This window comes from Tupaia chinensis, unplaced genomic scaffold (genome assembly GCF_000334495.1).
Source record: "Tupaia chinensis unplaced genomic scaffold, TupChi_1.0 Scaffold143584_1, whole genome shotgun sequence".
Classification (NCBI taxonomy): Eukaryota; Metazoa; Chordata; class Mammalia; order Scandentia; family Tupaiidae; genus Tupaia; species Tupaia belangeri.
Window position 1 is genome coordinate 6878460 of NW_006203430.1, and position 20155 is coordinate 6898614.

Here is a 20155-nt window from a genome sequence, read left to right on the forward strand (position 1 = left end):
AGGTGTCCACGCTGCCAATATTAAACCAGACATACTGCTATAAACAGAAAAACAAATATCCTAAGAATAAAGTAGCACTAAAGGGTTAGATTCACTATAGTAGTCAATTTCTCAAAAATTGTTATGAAATACTGAAAAGTTACTCATTAAAAGATAACAGTAATAATAAAAGACTAGTTTTAATGATGCAGAGATTGTTTCACTCAATAAAAACTCTTGGCAATCCTTGACATTCTTCTTCAGTGACTCTAAAATGACAGACTCAAAGGAAAGAATGAAAAACCTATTTGAAAAGATACTCCTTTTGTAAATAAATATGCATTCTCTTTCTCTTCTCCATTTCCTAGATATTTCTCTGCTGCCTATTCCCAAATTCAAAACTAACGTGATACAATGATAACACCTAAGGTTGGCTGAACACTTACGAAGTGCCAGGCATTATTCTAAGTTTTTTACATACACTACTTCATTCAATTCTGAGAATCATCCTACTCAGCAGGTACTGCCCAAGGCTGACACCAAAATCTGAATAACTAAAAATGTCACCTCCATCTATTCAGAACAGCAGCACCCTTCAACACTGGGCATTACCCTTTTATTCACTACTACACTGTACTAGTTTCTACTTGTTGAGCGAGTCCTGGTTCATCACCATCCCCATTTACTGGTGAGAAACTAGTGGGGTGACTTAATTCCCTCAGATACACATAAAGAGACTGGGATCTGAATCCAGGCAGTGTGGCTCCAGAAGCAGTGTCCTAACCATCATGCCAACTGCTTCTACACAACCTCGGAGATACTAATAGTCACAGCTCACGCTTACAGAGTTTTACAAGACACAAACCCTGTTAGTGCCAACTACTTTGCATGATTAATACTGTTCTGAAACATAAAAAAAATTATTTCTTTTTTAAACTGTAATCATTTTTTTAAAGTTTTTTGTTTTGTTTTATAGCAAAACAGTAAATTTATGATAGAAAATTCAGAAGATAGCAACATGTCATTCCATATTCTCCCCACCACCCCACGTTACTGAGTGAGGAACATCACTGATATTTACCTCCACTCACCTAAGAGTAAATTTTATATTATATTAAATGGAGAGGTTGCTTGGTAGGTTGCTCACTGACAAAGATGGCAGAGTCCATGTGGTGACATGTCCCAAAACATGTAAATGACAAACTAACTGCATATGCCTGAACACTCACTCACTCCGCACTTTCTATCGGCTGGGCCACACGCTAAATGCCTGGCCCTCATCGGAGAATCAGTGTGGAGCCAGCACCAGCAGCATGGACATCCCCTAGGAGCACGTGAGAAATACAGACTCTCAGCACCTGGTCCAGATAAGACGCTTGGGGTGGGGGTCCTAGGACTAGAGTTCTAAGAGCTCGCCAGGTGACTCCTATGCAAACTCAGAAAACCACTGCTGACTTACCCCGCCTCGTTTAAGGACTAAGACCTAAAAAAGTACTACTACCAATTCTAATTTAAAGATAAGAAAATAAAGTTCAGAGAAGTAAAATTATGCAGCTAGTAATAGGACTGATCTGGGAGGTGGGAGGCAGGTGGCGCAGTGGTTAAGGGCACTGGACTCTCACATGGCCAACCTGAACCTTGCAGCTTGCTTTCTCTCTTTCTCTGCCTCTGTCTCTGTCTCTCTCTCTCTCTGTCCCTCTCCGGTCAAATTAAAAATAAATAAAGGTAAATAAAATAATTCTTTTAAAAAAATAGACTGATTTGGGACCAGAAGTTAGCGTAATGGCTATGTTGCTGGACTCCCACGTAGTCGACTGCGGTTCGAGTCCCAGACCCGGTGGCTTAAAACTCATGCCGGGTGCATGTGTGTGTGTGCCCAAGATCCCAAGAGGAGAAAGGAGGAGAAGGGATTATGGTGTGGCCATCCCCTCTGGGGGGTGATTTCTCACTTTCTGTCTCTCTGTCTCTCTCTGTCTGTCTGGCAAGCGCACACACCCTATAGCAAAAACCTCTCAAAAAAAAAGATTAAAAAAAAATAGACTGATCTGAAGCCAAAGCCTGAGTCTATATAGCATAGTAGTTGTTACTCTATAAGTCATATGATATGGAAAATCTTCAGTTACTAAAAGCTCAAAATAAATCTTTTAAATGGAGAAAACTTTGGCCATATGCACATAGAATAAAAAGCAACCGTAACTTCAACACACAGAGATAAACACTAACAGCATTTCAATGCCTCTCCTTCAAGATTTTACACTATCCCCTTTCCAACCTTGAAATACATGCAAAATTTCAAAAAGAAATCAGATAACTGTAACATAAAACAGGAAAAAAAAGTAATTTATAATCCAGTGGTATGAATGTCAATATATAAACACTTATTCATGTCCATGCTAGAAATCAAGTCCCCTCCTATGTCAACACTGCCCTCTAGGGGCAGTGCTGCCCAAGGCAAAAAAAAAACTAACCACTCAGAACAGGGACCCCCAACACTACCCAGGTGTCTGGTGTAGAACGCTGACTTCTTTCTCATTTTGTGCTCCACCACATTTTGGGGGCCGTCCTCGTACAGACATCTTTACATGCATCCTTAATTATTCCCTAGACTACAGTCCTAGAAGCAAAATTACTGGGTGTGTGCGTACTTTCAAAACTGCTGGTATATACACTGCCAAACTGTCCTCTTGAGAGGGAGTGCCAACTTAATTCCCAGCACTAAATGTCTGAGGAAAAAAGAGGAGCATGGTTATTAATGGACATAACATCGTAAGGTTGAGAAAGGAGGGGGGAAAATCTGACAATTAAAATAACTTTCCTTAACATGGCCAAAGTAGCAAAACCACATGACTTTACAGATACCCTTCTATTCACTGACGTTATTAAACAATATGGTCATCATCGCTTCTAGTTTGTCCTTAAATGTGGTTCTGTCCAGGGAAGATGGCTAGGAAATGGTTAAGGAAAAGTATCGCAAGGAGCAAGGATGCACTTGGTGAAAAGGTCTGGCCCTCGGGGGGTAGGAGGTGAGACTGAGGGCATCAAAGAACTGGGGATGGGAGGTCAGGCCCAGGAGATGGCTGGTCACCACCTGGAGGCCTCACCTACCCAAGCCCCACTCCTCCAGAACTCCCTCAATGCACTCAACTCTATCTGGGGTCTTAGGGAGTAACTTACAAAATGGTGAGATATAAACTACTTTAAAACAGGAAACTAAATGGAAATAGAAACAATGTAATAATACTACAAGAGGGAAGGGAAATAGATGGTCAGAATGCTTCTTAAACTAATTTGAAAAAAGCTCTCTTAAATCATAAGCAATTCAGACTTTTTAACAGTTTTTTTTCCTAACCAAACAACTATTTCTCCGTCTTCAAAAATCACAGACTATTCTGAAATGCTGAAACCTGGGATTTCACTCACTACTACCTAAATGAACAGCCAACACCTAAACTCTAGCCCGATCCCCAGCTTACTAGTTCAGACACAGCATTGGACGTTCACTTCCGTCGGTACAACGGCATCTGCTGCCCCACCTAGCTCTGGTATACCCAGTCCGTACACCTACTGCAATGTGAGAGGAGATTTCGTTCAAGCTTTGGTCTGAAAAGGTAATTTACAGCTAATTCACATCAATTAACAAGATGATTTACCCCATCAACCGGAGTTTTTCCTGGTGTAAATGTCACTCGAACAAAACGCTTGTTGACGACTTCAAGTCTGTCTACCTAAAATTTTAGAAAGTTAAATAATCAAACATAAATTTTTAGAAAACAGTTGAGTTATTCTACATGACATTAGATTCTGCAATGGTTTCTTGGATATGATACCAAAGGTATAGACAACAAAGTAAAAAATAGAAAAACTGGACTACATGAAAATTTAATGATTTTATACATGAAAAGACAGTATCAACAGAGTAAAAAGGCAACGCAGACCCGAAGAAAATACTTGCAAATCTTACATCTGACGAGGGATTAATCCCCAGAATGTAAAAAAACAAAAAACAAACAAACAAACAAAAACCTTCTAGAATAACAAGAACAGTAACAAAAGAAAACAATTTAAAAATCGCCAAAGAGGGACCAGCAGATAGTGTGGTGGTTAAAGGCACTGGACTCCCACATGGCTGACTGCGATTCAAGTTCTGGACCTTGTGGCTTGCTTTCTCTGTCTGTCTGTCTCTCTCTCTCTCTCTCATTCTTGCTCTCACTCTGGTCAAATTAAAATGAATAAATAGGGGCCGGCAGGTGGCATGGTGGTTAAGGCGCTGGACACTCCCACATAGCTAGCCATGGTTTCGAGTACCGGAACTGGTGGCTTGCTTTCTCACTTTCCTTCTCCCTCTCTTTCTGAACAAATTAAAAAGTAAATGAATGAATAAATAAAATTAAATAATTTTTAAATAAATAAAGTTAAATAGAATACTTTAAAAAAAAAAAAAAAGGCCAAAGGAGGCTAGCCTGGTTATCAGTCAGTAGCCAAGTGAACTCAGTGCCGGAAGTCACATGTCCAAACACAGGTAAATATGCCCCAGCAAATACACTAGTCACATACACACATGCCCAGGATGCTGACAAGCTGCAGGGGTGGGGAAAGGGGATTATTGTGTGACAACATCCTGTTGAAGGTGCTTCTCTCTCTGTCTCATGTGTACACATGCTCTCTATCAAAAATAAAGTTTTAAAAAATGGGCAAAGGAGTTGATCAGGCCTCTCTCCAAAGAAGGGAGACAAATGATCAATAAGCACATGAATACATACTTAACATCAATAATCATTTGTCATTAGAAAAGTGCAAATTCTAACTACAATGAGAGGGGCCAGCGGGTGGTGTGGGGTTGGAGCCTGGACTCCCACAGAGCCAACTGTGGTTCAAGTCCTAGACCTTGTGACTTGCTTTCTCACTTTCCCTCTCTCTCTCTCTGGCACACAAGCCCTATGGGAAATTTTAAAGAAAAAGAAAATAAAATCAATTGATTAAAAAAAAAACCCTGCAGAGACTTTTGCTATAGGGCACATGCGCTTGCCAGAGAGACAAAGTGAGAAATCACCACAGGGGGTGTCAGGGGAGATGGCCATGCTGCAATCGTTTCTCCTCTAGGGATTTTGGGCACGCAGGCAAGCACATGCTCCCGGAGTGAATTTCAAGTTGCTGGGTCTGGGATTCCAACTGTGGTCGACTATGTGCAATTCCAGCGACGTAACCATTATGTCATCTGCTGGTCCCATTATGCCCATTGAGACGGCTACTTCTATGGTTTAAACACGTCCCCCCCAAATTCATATGTTAAAACCTGGCAAGCAGGTGGCATGGTGGTTAATGGCTCACCAAGTTTGAGTCCCAAAATACCAGACCTGGCAGCTTGCTTGCTTTCTCTCTCTCTCTCTCTCTCTCTCTCTCTCTCTCTCTCTCTCCCCCTCTCTGGTCAAATTTAAATAAATAAATAAATAAAGTTAAATAAAATAATTCTTTAAAAAAAAAAATAAAGATAGGGACCAGCAGTTGGCGTAATGACTATGTCACTGGACTCCCATGTAGTTGATCATAGGTTCAAGTCTCGAACCTGGTGGCTTAAACTCACACTGGGCATCTGTGTGTGCATGCCCAAGATCCCAAGAAGAAAATGGAGGAGAAGCAATTGTGGCATGGCCATCCCCCTGGGGGGTGATTTCTCGCTGTCTCTCTCTCTCTGTTATTCTGGCACATGTGATAAAGCAGCATTTTAAAAAAAAATTTTGCCAGAGGGCACATGCACTCACCAGAGAAAGCCTGAAAGACAGAGAGTGAGAAAGCACTCCCCAGGTACATGGTCATGTGGCAATCTCCTTCTCCATTTTTTATCTCTTTCCGAGACAGAGAGATAAGATACACATGCCTAGCATGTTTTTCAAGCTCCTGGGTCTGAAACTCAAACTGCGTGGTCAGCCTTATAGGATCCAGCTGCCTTAACCACCAAGCCATGGGCTGGCCTCCAGTAGCATTTTAAATATGTAAAAATATGGTTTTACCTGGGCAAAGACCCCGCAAGTATATTAGTAACACGGGCTTTCAAACAGACAGTGGGTGTCAGAGAACACAGACACTCCTTGGGCCCTTACTTAGAGCCTGTCCGCTCTTACTATCTGTGACTAATGTGATTCAAGCCCACAGAGGTTAAAAGCAGTACAGATATAAGAAGGGCTGAGAGCTGATGGCACAGCACAGCGGACAGGCTTCCGAGGGCACATGAGAAAGTGATGGGAGCAGCAAGACTGCCAGGACCACACTCGGAGACAGCAATTCCAGAACTAGACTTCACTACGAAATGAAATGAAAAGATGTTGTGGCAAATGTGAGAAGGCTGAGTTAAAACAAATAGGTTTCTTAGTTTTAGTGCACTTTTTTAGCATTAGAAAAATCCAACAAGTTTGACTACCTTGCTATTTACCATTTTTTGGTCTAATTGACTGAACTTCACCTTTTTGAACCACTACAGTCACCAATCCCACAAAATACTTACTACGCCTTTAGAAAGATAGTTATTGACAAAGTCCTTCCAAGTAATTTCTCTCCCAGAGCTCTTGAACAGGAAGTAAAACATGATTCCACCCCAAAACAGAGCAGTCCAGAGAAAGTGCATCCTAAAATCCTTATCGTCCCATGGAAAGTCACCCTGGGCAAAAAAAAAAAAAAAAAGACAGTTCCGTGATGAATTAAATTCTCTAATAGGAGTGATTCTGTGCGAGACACAAGTCCCTCCCAAAGTTATTAATGCCTCCCAATCTCTCCTGGGGCCTCCACCATAACCTCAAAATATATGTAGAGTTTGGAATCAAACCTTCTGGAACCGAGACCACCAGTGAGAATCATCTTTCTTGCTGCCTCGTTTTCCTCCACCACCTTTTCCACCACCAACTCCTCCTCCAGAAGAGCGTGGGGAAGCAGCTGATTTTGAGTCTGTTCATAAACAAAGCATATATACAGTAGCACACAGGATTTATATCTCTCAACAATGTTTTTATTTACACAGTTAGTATAAGACTGTAAAATACATGTGGCAACTGATAAGTTACTAAGTAGAAGAAATGAAAAAGGATACTAATACAAAGACAGCAATGAATATTTAAAGAGACTAGAAAGTCCTTCACCCATATAATCTCATGAAATAGACACAATAACTCAATAACCCTGGAAGCATACTACTATTGTATCCATTTTTACAGAGTAGGAAATTGCAACGTAAATAACTAGCTGGACAGTGTGCTGCACAGTTAAGAGACACCGAATAAGTAACAAAGTTGGGATGAGAGTTCCTGAGTCTCTCACTCAAAATGTTAAGTGCTTCTTTTTTATCCCTGCTCCCATGAAGTAAACATTGTTAATAGTTTCTTCTGTAAGAAAGTTATGATTTTTAAAAATATTTATTTATTTAACTCCAATCGTTGTTATTATCATTTTTAAATTTTGACCAGAGAGAGACAGGAAGAGAAAGGGAAAGTGAGAAAGCAAGCCTCCAGGTCCAGGACTTGAACCATGGTCGGCCACGTGGGAATCCAACGCTCTTAACCACCATGCCACCTGCCGGCCCCAGAAGGTTATGATTTTGATAACTGGAAAAAACACTCTCACCTGCATAAAGCTAGTTTGCAAGAATCTGAAATTAGTCACCGTCATGTATTGAATTGTATCCTTGCAAAATTCTCATATTAAAGTTCTTATCCCCAGGACTTCAAAATGTAGCCTTACTTGGAAATACGCTCTTTATGGAGGTAATTTAAGGATCATTAGGTTGAGCTCTAGTCCAAAGTAACTGGTGTTCTTATTAAAAAAGGGGGGTGGGAGAGAGAATATGGACAGAGATATGCAGAGAAGAAAAATAACATGCAGAGATACAGGGAAAAGATGACCATCTCGAAAGCTGGAATAGATTCCTCCTTATTGCCCTCTGAAGAAACCAACCTGATGAACTAAGCCATCCAGTTTGCAATACTTTCTACTGGTAGCCCTGGCACATTACAGCAGTCTCTGACCTTTTCCTTTCTTTTATCACTTCTCTACCCTCTAGAAGACTCACAAATACCATTCTAACATCTTCAACTACTATGAAGCAAACCTCTACTGAAGCAGGATGGCAGCCTATGGGAAAGCACCCAGTCACTTTCAGTGGCCATATGACGTGTTCACCCACTCTGCTACGCCAGGAGCTTCTGCCCCTGGATCTGCAGTGAAGCAGAATCTGAGACAGACACGATGTGTTCTAGTCCCAGCCCCACCCCTAACAAGGCAAAAGACTGGGATGCACTGAGTCAGCACACTGCTACAGTCATTTGACAATATTCTAAACTGCTCTAGCACAAAGTAATATATATGTAAAAGGTACTCCATGATTGTATTTATAAAGTGGAGCTATTATCAATCTGCCCTACACCAACATTTAAAAACGATCTACTCTGAGAAAACTCGAGTACTGCCTACGTCGTCAAAGCTCCAATCTAGAAGCTCAGGTCATCATCAGCTCACTCTAGCACTTCTCCCTCTCCTTCTACCAGACCTTGCTTTCACCCCTCTGCAATCTCTGAGCATTTGTCTGTCTCTCCAACTAGACGACCACTACATTGAAACACAAAGGTTGATGATATTTTTTCCTTACACGTCCCTGAAAAGAAAGGATGCTACGACCAGCCCCATAGCACAGTGGTTGTGTGCTGTGAACAGGGAGTCGGATCTCGCACACCAACTGTGGCTTGAATCCCAGCCCCTGCAGCCTGAAAAACATGCTGGTCACAAATATGTGCATACACGTGCTTAAAGTTCTTATGGGATGAAGGAAAAAAGACTGTGTCACAACCACATCCCCATGGGAGGGGAGTTGTATTCACTCTTTCTCTAGCATTCTCCCACACATGCCCATTGGGAAAAAATAAAATGAAATAAAAATTAAATAAAAATTTAAAACCTAACTTTCCTTTAATTATATATATACACACTAGTCAAATGCCAAAGTGTAAGGGCCAGCAGGTGGTATGGTGGTTAAGGCACTGGACTCCAACATGGCTGACCAGTTTGCATCCTCCTGGACCTGGAGACTTGCTTTTTCACTTTCCCTCTCTCTCCCTCTTTCTCACTAATTAAATTGAAAAATAATAATTTAAAAACTAAACAAATCATTTTTTAAAAAAAGCCAACGTGCGAAGCATTGCGCTAAATACTACCACACTTAAGAAATGAGAAACAGGAAGTCAAAGCCCCCTTGCTGCCCCAGTGCCCAGCTCTAAAAAAACCCTCAGAATATGTAAGACAACGCTCAGAGAAACAATTTCAAAAACACTGCACTATACCACACAATTGTCAAATAAACTGCATCTATTTCTAAAGTTTTTTCAACAGTTTAAATCATGTCAGAGGTCCACCAAATGTGCTTAGTTTTATCAGTTCATTCCTCCAGGATAACCTTAAGTTACTTCAATTTGAAAAATGACAGGAAAATATAAACAGAAAATTAAAGTGAAATAAAACAAAGGGTCTGTAGAATTTGATGTGTTTGTATCTACAGTTTCAGAACTAACTTATAAAATAAATTCCTTTGATGGAAACTATCGCCACCATATATTGGGGAAAACAATAAATTCAAACAATCTTTTTCAAAGGTACCTTTTTTTTCTCCCATAACTTCTTTAGGTTCACTATCTTTTTTCCCATTTTTTCCATTAGGGAAGTATTTTTCAAATCCTATTAGAAAAGAGAAAAAAAATACATAATCTCCAAACTGAAATTAAGTTTCATATATATGTTCATGTTTATAAAGCAACTACTTTTAAAAAGCATAAAAGATAACATTTCTTGCATAGAAGTATATCAAAGCCTAAATAATATAGTTCACAACCCAGACATGTTAAAAAAAAAAAAAAAGAGCTTTTCTCACTTGCTAATTTTGTTATCTAGTATTAAATTTAAAGGTAACACATTTTTATCACTGTAATCAGTCAGAAGATGGAGATAGGAGAGTGAGTTACAAGAGACAAGAGTCAACCTGTGGGGCCGGCAGGTGGCATGGTTGTTAAGGTGCTGAGCCAACTGTAGCTCGAGTCCTGGACCTAGCAGTTTGCTTTTTCACTTTTTCTCTCTCTTTCTCTGGTGAAATTAAAAAATAATAATAATGAATAAAATTAAATAATTCTAAAAACAAAATTTTAAAAAGGAGTCAACCTGAAACTAAACCAATGCACTTGTTTTGTAAAAATCTGCTAAAGGGGCCAGCTGGTGGCATGGTAGTTAAGGTGCTAGACTATAGCTGACTGCAGTTTGAATCCTAGACCTCTTTCTCTCTGGTGAGCATATGTGCCCTACAGGAAATTTAAAAATAATAACAAAAATAAATAAAATTAAATAAATAATTCTTTAAAAACAAAAAAACAGGGACCAGCAGATGGCGTAACTATTACATCACGAGACTCCCACACGGCCAACCACAGTTCAAGTTCTGGACTCCACAGCTTGAAACTCACACCTGGTGTGTATGCGTGTATGCCAATAATCCCGAGAGGAGAATGAAGGAGAAGGGAGTACAGCACATCAGCCATTCCCCAGGGGATTGATTTCTCATCGCTTCCTGTCTCTCTGGCGAGCGCATGTGCCCTACAGCAAAAATCTCTCTAAAAAAAAAAGAAAAAAAAAATCTGCTGAGCAGGGAATCAGCAATTAGCGTAATGGCTATGTCGCTGGACTCCCACGTAGTCGACCGCAGGTCACATCCCGGACCCGGTGGCTTAAAACTCACGCCGGGCACGTGTGTGTGTGTGTGCCCAGGATCCTGAGAGGAGAATGGAGGAGAAGGGCCTGCGGCGTGACCATCCCCTCTGGGGGGTTATTTCTCGCTTTCTGTCTCTCTGTCTCTCTCTGTCTCTGCCTGGCAAGCGCACGCGCCCTATAGCGAAAACCTCTCTAAAAAAAAAAGAAAAAAAAAATCTGCTGAGGACACGTCTCTGTAACAAGAACGCAGAACATTCCATCACATCTAAGCATTTACCTTTTGGAGGTCGAGAACAGAATCTTTGATAAGCAGCAATTACATCTGTCAAAAGAGAATTTCTGCCGGTTGTTGCTTGAGTGGTAGCATATCGATAAAGCTGCAATGGAACATAAAAATAGGAGTAAGAAGGTTATATCAAGATAAAATATTTAAAAGCTTCATTTCCTAATATCTTTTTTTAAAATTATTTTATTTCACTTATTATCATCATTAGTATTTGTTTAATTTTTTTTTTTTTTTTTTTTTTTTTTTTTTTTTTTTTTTTTTTTTTTTTAGTATTTGTTTAATTTGACCAGAGAGAGTCAGAGAGAGAGAAAAGGAAAGTAGAAAAACAAGCCTCCAGGTCCAGGATTTGAACCGTAGTCAACCATGTGGGAGTCCAGCATCTTAACCACCATGCCAACCTGCTGGCCCCATTTCCCAGTATCTTAGAGTAAATGAAATGTTCCCCTTCCATAGATGGTTATAAACTAGCACAGAGTGACTCCCCTGAGAAAAGACAGGGGTTATTCAGCACTAGGCCGCTCCACTCTAGCCACAGAACCAGGAGACACATTAGTATCCAGAAGATAAAAATATTTCAAAGACAGATATAATTTAGAACTACATCCCAATTTAATGATCCCACAGCACAACACATTGCCAATGTTTACTTAATCTGCAGCATTCAAAAAACAAACTCTGGGGGCCAGCAGTTAGCATAATGGCTGTGTCGCTGGACTCCCACATAGTCGACCGCGGTTCAAGTCCCGGACCCGGTGGCTTAAACTCACGCCGGGCGCGTGTGCGTGCGTGCCCAAGATCCTGAGAGGAGAATGGAGGAGAAGGGATTGCGGCGTGGCCATCCCCCCTGGGGGATGATTTCTTGCTTTCTGTCTCTCTGTCTCTCTCTGTCTGTCTGGCTAACGTACGCACCCTATAGCAAAACCCTCTCCAAAAAAAAAAAAAAGAGAAAAAATTAAAAAAAAAAAAAAACCTCTGACACAGAAAATCTTCATGCGGACTCATTTACAAGATTCAAAATACTGCAAACTTTTTACCAGAAATTACAGACCGATGCTACTTCTGATACTACATTTACCTTAATTCAATGATAAGGAAGATATGATCCAACACTATTGATCATCTTCAAACTGACAACATTGGCTAAAGATATCCAATATACTGTCATCCTGGTGAAAATCCTTGTCAAAGAAATCCTGGGACCAGCAGGTGGCATGGTGGTTGAGGCACTGGACTCCCACATGGCTGACCACAGTTTGAGTCCTGGACCTGGCAGCTTACTTTCTTACTTTCCCTCTATGTCTCTCTTCAGTCAAATTTAAAAATAATAAATAAAATAACTCTTTTTAAGAATTATTTTATTTAACTTTATTTTTAATTTGACCAGAGAGAAAGCGAAGGAAAGTGAGAAAGCAAGCCGCAGGTCTGGGACTCAAACTGCAGTCGGCCATATGGGAATCCAGTGCCCTTCACCACCACACCACCTGCTAGCTAAAATTAATAATTCTTGGGACTGGACTAGCAGTTAGTGTAATGGCTATGTCACTGAACTCCCATGTAGTCGACTGCAGTTCAAGTCCTGGACTTGGTGGTTTAAACTCCCGCCAGGCACATGTGCGCGCATGCCCAAGATCCCAAGAGGAGAATGGAGAAGGGGCTGAGGTCTGGCCATCCCCCCTGGGGGGGTGATTTCTCGCTTTCTGTCTCTCTGTCTCTCTCTTTCTCTCTTGCGAATGCACGTGCCCTGTAGCAAAAACCTCTCCAAAAAAAAATAATTCTTCTTAAAAAAAGAAATTTACTACAAATTTATCTGTTTCAAATAACATATGTTGCTAAAAAGTTGTTCATAAACACAGTCCTGATAAATAAAAGTATAACAGAAACACACCAAAGAAACTTCCTATTAAATGTTTAGCTATTAAAAACATGTTTAAATGCAACCAATGGCAAGAAGCACTGAGAGTATATATCCAAATCCGACACTGAAAAAGTTCAAGTAATTTTATCCTTTTGCAAAGTGAAAATTCACTGTCATTTTAGGGAGTGGGGGCAAGATGTAAAAACAGATGTGGGGGCCAGAAAGTGGCGTGGTTGTTGAGGGTGCTGGACTCCAACTCAGCGGACTGCAGGTGGAGACCCAGAGCTGGAGGCTTGCTTTCTCTTTCTCTCACTTACTCTGTCCCTCTCTGGTCAAATTTTTAAAAATATAAATTATAAGTAGGGGACCAGCAGGTGGCATGGAGGTTAAGGTGCTCAACACTACCACATGGCCAACCATTGTTCAAGTCCTGGACCTGGTGGCTGGCTTGCACGTGCGCGCACGCAAGCTCTCTCTCTCTCTCATCAAATTAAAATAAATAAATGAATAAATAAAATTAAAAATAAATAATTCTTTAAAGGTAAATTAATAATTAAATAGAATAATTCTTTTTTAAAAACTTAATTATTAATTTTTTCACATAAGCTTTGCCACAGAAAGAGAGAGAGGGAGAGTGAGAAAGCAAGCTGTCAGGTCTGGGACTCAAACTGCAGTCAGCCATGTGGGAGTTCCAACGCCTTAACCACCATGCCACCTGTTGGTTCCAAATAAAATAATTCTTTTTTTCTTTTTTGGAGAGGTTTATGCTATAGGGCGTGTGCGCTTGCCAGAAAGACAGAGAGAGACAGAGACAGAAAGCAAGAAATCACCCTCCAGGGGGATGGCCATGCCGCAATCCCTTCTCTTCCATTATCCTCTTGGGATCTTGGGCACGTGCATACATGTGCCCGGCGTGAGTTTAAGCCAACAGGTTCGGGACTTGAACTGCAGTTGACTACATGGGAGTCCAGCAACACATCCATTATGTCAACTGCTGGTCCCTAAAATAATTCTTAAAAAAAAGATGTGAATATTGGGGCTGGCAGGAGGCATGGTGATTGGGGCACTGGACTCCCACATGACCGACCGACCATAGTTTAAGTCCAGGAACCTGTGGCTTGCTTTCTCACTTTCCCTTTCTCTCTCTATGGTCAAATTAATGAAATAATAATAACAAATAAAATTGAATAAATAATTATTTTTTTAAAAAATATGAATGTTTGGGGACTAGCAGGTGGCATGGTAGCTAAGGCGCTGGACACTCCCACATGGCTGACCACGGTTTGAGTCCCAAACCTGGCGGCTTGCTTTCTCACTTTCTTTCTCTCTCTCTGGTCAAATTAAAATAAATGAATGAAAAAATAAAATTAAATAAAAAATAATTCTTAAAAAAAACGAAGGTTTAAAGTGAACATCTCTATTAGCATCCATTATCAATTACCTCCTTTATGTTCTGTTGAGAAAAATAAAACAAACAAAAACAAAACAACAACAAAAAAACACGCCACACCCACTAGGATAGCTATATCAAAAAGACAAGCTGGGGGCTGGCAAGTGGCATGGTAGTTAAAGGCGCTGGACTCCCACAAAGCCGACCATGGTTCGAGTCCTGGACCTAGTGGCTTTGTTTCTTCCTTTCTCTCTCTCTCTTTCTGTCTCTCTCGGATCAAACTGGAAAATAAGAATGACAATAATAATAAATAAAGTTAAATAAAATGATTCTTTTTTTAAAAAAAAAAGACAAGCTCCAGCCTGGTAGCACTGTCCATAGCAAAGTGAACTGCAGTGCTGGAAGACATGTGGCTGACAGTGGTTTCAGACGCTTGGGTAATCTTGAAAACACACCAGGTGCAGATAAACATGCCCAAGATCCTGATGAATTGGGCGGTCAAAGGAAGATCGTGACACAAGGAGACCTTGTCTAGTGTGCTTCCCAACCCCCACTTCCTCCTTCTCCCTCCCTCCCTGTCCCACCACCTTATGTGTGCACCTGCATCTCTCTCATGAGATAGACAAGGGTTAGTGAGAATATGGAGAAGCTGGAGCCCTTGTACACCACTGGTGAGAATGTAACATGGCATGGCCACTTTGGAAAACAGTCTGGCAGATACTCAAAATGTTAAGTGTAGAATCACCATATGATCCAGCAATTCTACTTCTACTCAAGAAAACAAAACACAGATGAGGGTTCTTCAGCTCCATAGCTTAGTGGTTAAGGGACCAGTTCCCACATGACCAATTGCAGTTTGAATCCTCGCCCTGTCAGCTTGAAAAACATACTGGGTGCATGTGCAAAATCACGACGGAATGGAGAAATTGGGATAAGACCACGTCCCATTTGAGGGTGCTTTCTCCCTCTCTTCCCTCTCTCACCCTAGAAAGTGCATGCACTTTCTAGTAATAGAAAGAAAGAAAACAAAATGCATGGATTTCAAAAATGTTTATACTGGGGACCAGCAGTTACTGTAATGGCTATGTTGCTGAACTCCCATGTAGCTGACCATGGTTTGAGTCCCCGACCTGGTGGCTTAAACTCACGCCAGGCGCGTGTGCGTGCATGCTCAAGATTCCAAGAGGAGAATGGAGGAGAAGGAACTGCAGCGTGGCCATCCCCCCTGGGGGGTGATTTCTCTCTTTCTGGGACCAGCACGTTGCGTTGTGGTTAAGGCACTGGACACTCCCACATGGCTGACCACGATTTCAAGTCCTGGACCTGGTGGCTTGCTTTCTCACTTTCCTCTCTCTCTCTCTCTCTCTCTCTCTCTGTCTGTCTCTCTCTCTGGTCAAATTAAAAAAATGAATGAATAAACAAATCTTTTAAAAAAATGTTTGTACTAAAACACACCTTAATTCCATTTTCCCATAAACTTTTTGAAGTTTCCTTGTATATACACACAGAAACTTAAAACCAAATGTTCATATCAGCATTATCCATAGTTGTTAAAAAAGTAGGAACAACCCAAATGCCTATCAACTGATGATGAATGAGTAAATGAAATGACATAGTCATACAATGGAACATTATTCACCCATGAAAAGAAATACAGTACAGAAGCAGAGATACCTGAGTGAACCCTGAAAACATACAAAATAAATTAGGTTAAAAAAGGTCACATATTATATTATCATATCCATATTAAGTGTCCAGAATAAAAATAATAATATATTTGTAGTTGCCTAGGGCTGGAGAAATGGGGAGTGACTGCTAACAGTTGTGGAGCTTCTGTTTTAAGTGATAAAATTCTTCTAGAATTAAGGATAGTGGCGATAGTTGCGTAACTATAAATATATTAAAAACCACTGAATTATACACTTTAAAAATGATGGATTTAGGGACCTGCAGATGGTGTAATGGTTATATCACTGAACTCCCATGTAGGTAACTGTGGTTTGAGTCCCGGACCTGGTGGCTTAAACGTGTGTGTGCATGCCCAAGATCCTGAGAGAAGAATGGAAAAGAAAGGATTGTGGTGTGGCCATTCCCACCTCCCACCCCAGGTGATTTCTTGCTTTCTGTCTCTTTTGACTCTCTCTGTCTTTCCAGTGAGCACATGTGCCCTATAGCAAAAACCTCTCTTAAAAAAAAAAAAAGATGGATTTAGGAGCTAGCAGGTGGCGTGGTGGTTAAGGACGCTGGGCTCCCACATGGCAGACCATGGGTTGAGTCCCGGACCTGGTGGCTTGCTTTCTCACTTACTCTCTGTCCTTCTCTGATCAAATTTAAATAAATAAATAAAGTTAAATAAAATATTTTTTAAAAATAAAGATGAATTTAAATTATAGATTTTATGGTACCTGAATTAAAATGTCACTGGATAAAAAGGCCCAGCTGCTGTGGCAGAGTGGTAATGCTGGTACCCTGTAAGTGGCTGGGAGACACACGGTGACCAAGAATCAGCCTGAAAAGCATACGGGGAGTGTGCACAGGCACCTGAGATCCTGAAGAGCTGCAGGGCAGAGGGAAGGGACCTTGATGTGATGAGACTCTATTGAGGATGCCTTTTCTCTCTCTTTAGCACACACAGACACATGAATAATCATAAAAAAGAAATAAAAATAAATTTAAAAGAATGAGCTGATTTAACAGCTGTACTCAGCAAAACAGGGCAAAGACACTATTCCTGACTGACCACAATGCTGGTCTGAGTGAATTTAGGGCTTATGTTGTGTCAGGCCCTCTCCAACCACCAGAATACTTGACCTGTGAAATAACCACTGATAACAGATAACAATGTATCATAAGTAAACAAAGTCTTTGCTAAAAATCCATTAAAAATGTAGATTAAAATGCAATGTTACTCAAGCTAGACAAGTCAACAAACTACACTAGAATGAACACCAACCTAGGCTAGGAGCTGCCAAGCAGTGAGGACTTAGAAGAGGATTCAGAACCAATCCCACCTCTGCAATACTCAGAGGCATAAGGAAGACAGTCATGGGAACAATGTGGTATAATAGGTGCAACAGTACAAACCTGTAAGTACATGGAACAGAGACACACAGACGTCAGGTCACCCGTTCAGTACAGACCTGAGCAGATGGTTTGCAAGTCATGAATGTTCGTTGACTAAGAAGCCCTCTTTTGCAATAACCCTAGTGACAGCATTTAACATTGAGGCTGTTTTCTATGAAGGAATCATGAATTAAAATTCTTACCCTCTACACATCTAATCTAAGCCCTGGGTATCTATTACTCAGAGAGTAATATAAGGGTACTAATTCATACTTTTTTTTTTTTAAACAGTCTTGCATTGGCTCCATAGTTCAGCAGTTAAGGGGGCCAGATCCCACATGGCCAACCACAGTTCAAACCCTGGCCCAGGCAGCTTGAAAAGCATGCCAAGGCACATGTGCATGTGTGTCCAAAACCCTGATGGAAAGGAGGAATGGAAGAAAAGGATAGTGGCATGACCATGCTCCACTGTGAGGGGTGCTATACCTCTCTTGATGAACACTGGTACCCTCTGAAGTTGAAATAAAACATACACACGAGTACACACAAAAACAAAACAGCTTTCTTTTTCCTTTAAGATAAGGTCTTGCTATGCTGCCCAGGGCAGCCTTGAGCTCATGATCCTTTTTCCTTAGCTTCCCTGAGTTGCTAGGATCATAGGTACATGCCACCACACCTAACCTAAAGGTTGGACCAGGAATCAATCCCAGGCTACCATGTGGTTCCTATGGAACTGTGTCTTAGCACTGTATACCACAACAGCTGGATCCTAATTCACAAAATGTAAGTTGACAGCACCTCATTTTAGATGATTAGCTTTTGTTTTTATAGTATAGGCTGGTGGTGGGGGGGGGGTTACAGAGCATATGTGCTCCCTAGAGAGACAGAGAGGGAAAGTGAGAAATCAACCCTCAAGGGGAATGGGCCACACTGCAATCCCTCCTCCTTCAGTTTTCTCTCAGGATTCTGGGCATGCATATAAACGTGCCTGGCGTGATTTTTCAAGCTGGGTCCGGAACTCATACTACATTGTCAGCCATGTAGGATCCAAGGCCTCAACCTCCACACCACCTGCCGGCCCCAACAATACAAACGTGTTTTGTTTTTGTTTTTGTTTTTTTGGAGAGATTTTCACTATAGGGTGCGTGCGCTCGCCAGACAGACAGAGAGAGACATTAGAGACAGAAAGCGAGAAATCACCCCCCAGGGGGGATGGTCACGCCGCAATCCCTTCTCCTCCATTCTCCTCTTGGGATCTTGGGCACGCACGCACACGCGCCCGGCGTGAGTTTTAAGCCACCGGGTCCGGGACGCAAACCGCGGTCGACTACGTGGGAGTCCAGCGACATAGCCATTACGCCAACTGCTGGTTCCCATCATTTTTTCATTTACTTTATCCTCAGTCTTATTCCTCTGGGCATAATATCTGAGAACTGATATCTCAATATATCAAAATCTTTCCCCCAGGAACTTCACTGTGAGAACAGTACCTCTGTGTTTGATCTTTAACTGCAACACCAACCTAAAGGAAAACTCATTCCTTCAGACTCTCTCACAGACAGCATGGTAAATGTCCGTGTCTTCCACCAGGTCTTCAGAGCAGTACCAGAGAATATATGTCAGACTGTCCACCCCCATCTGCCAGCTATCGCTTTTACAGCTGAGAGTTTCAACTCAGCATGGGTGATTTATAGGTACAAAGTGCCACTCAAAGGGAAGGCCTCTTGGATAAGAGTCCTGACATAAAAACTGCAAACTCAACAAAGCATATCCCTAGTTGCTCACTCTACTTACATCTGAGTACAACATTCACTGGGGGGGACCAGCAGTTAGCGTAATGGCTATGTCGCTGGGCTTCCATGTAGTCAACCATGGTTTGAGTCCCGGACCCGGTGGCTTAAACTCACGCCAGGCGCGTGTGTGTGCGTACCCAAGATCCCAAGAGGAGAACAGAGGAGAAGGGATTGCAGCGTGGCCATCCCCCCTGGGGGGGGGGTAATTTCTCGCTTTCTGTCTCTGTCTGGCGAGTGCACGCACCCTATTATAGCAAAAACCTCTCCAAAAAAATAAAAAAGGTTACTACCATGGTTCTGACAACACACTTGTGACCACTTAGGAAGCATGTGTAAGAATTCCTTCGCATGCAGCCCTTCTTGAGGCTGGTTATTACCAACAGTGAAATAGCCCCCTAAGGATAAACCCTGTTAAGTAATGAAATACACAGTCCCTACTTTGAAAAGGTGACTTTTAAATGTTGTAATAGCTAATATTTACTTGGATCAACTATGCGTCAGTTCCCAAATGAAAGCAAAGACTCCATTCAACAGATGGGAAAATGGAGGCTCACAGAGGTTAATGGCAAGACTCCAAAACTCGACTCCATCACATCGGTGCTGCCGAGTCAACTACAGCACACTTTCGTTCTAATGCCTCGGAAGCAGGCAACACGAAGGCAACCGAAGCCAAGGTATGACCTTTTCAGGTTTCAGGTGGCCTACTGCAGCACCAAATCCGACTGCACCGCAGGTGCGCCTGTCAAACATCCAGTCCGATCCACAAGGTCTGGCCCGAGCAAGTGCACTCTGGGGGCCCACAACACCTGAGCAAACCCGCCGGTCGCCGGCCAGAACCGCCCGCGCTCGCCGGCCAGAACCGCCGGCGCGCGCTGCCCGCTTTCTTCTCCAGGGCCCGTCCGCGCCCCCGGGAAGCGGTCGGGAGCGCCAGGGGCCGGTGACCTTGACACCCGCTTCCCGGGGCCGGAAGCAGTCCCGAGGCCGGGACAGGGCGGGAAACGCCGAGCACCGGGACTCACCGTCCGGAGGCAGGGCCGCCCAGCGGGGCCCAGGCCGCCGCC

The 20155-nt window shown here is 42.0% G+C and overlaps 1 protein-coding gene across 1 annotated transcript in view; it reads right to left on the reverse strand.

Moving 5' to 3' along the window:
* AFG3L2 (AFG3 like matrix AAA peptidase subunit 2) overlaps positions 1 to 20155 on the reverse strand; it is a gene marked incomplete at its 5' end in the record, with an annotated part of 50074 nt that extends 29919 nt beyond the window's left edge. The window contains 7 exon segments of the mRNA XM_027766538.1: positions 1 to 37; positions 3630 to 3704; positions 6479 to 6631; positions 6797 to 6915; positions 9610 to 9687; positions 10985 to 11084; positions 20114 to 20155. The exon segment at positions 1 to 37 is cut by the window's left edge and continues 5 nt beyond it. Coding sequence (XP_027622339.1) covers positions 1 to 37; positions 3630 to 3704; positions 6479 to 6631; positions 6797 to 6915; positions 9610 to 9687; positions 10985 to 11084; positions 20114 to 20155 — 604 coding nt within the window.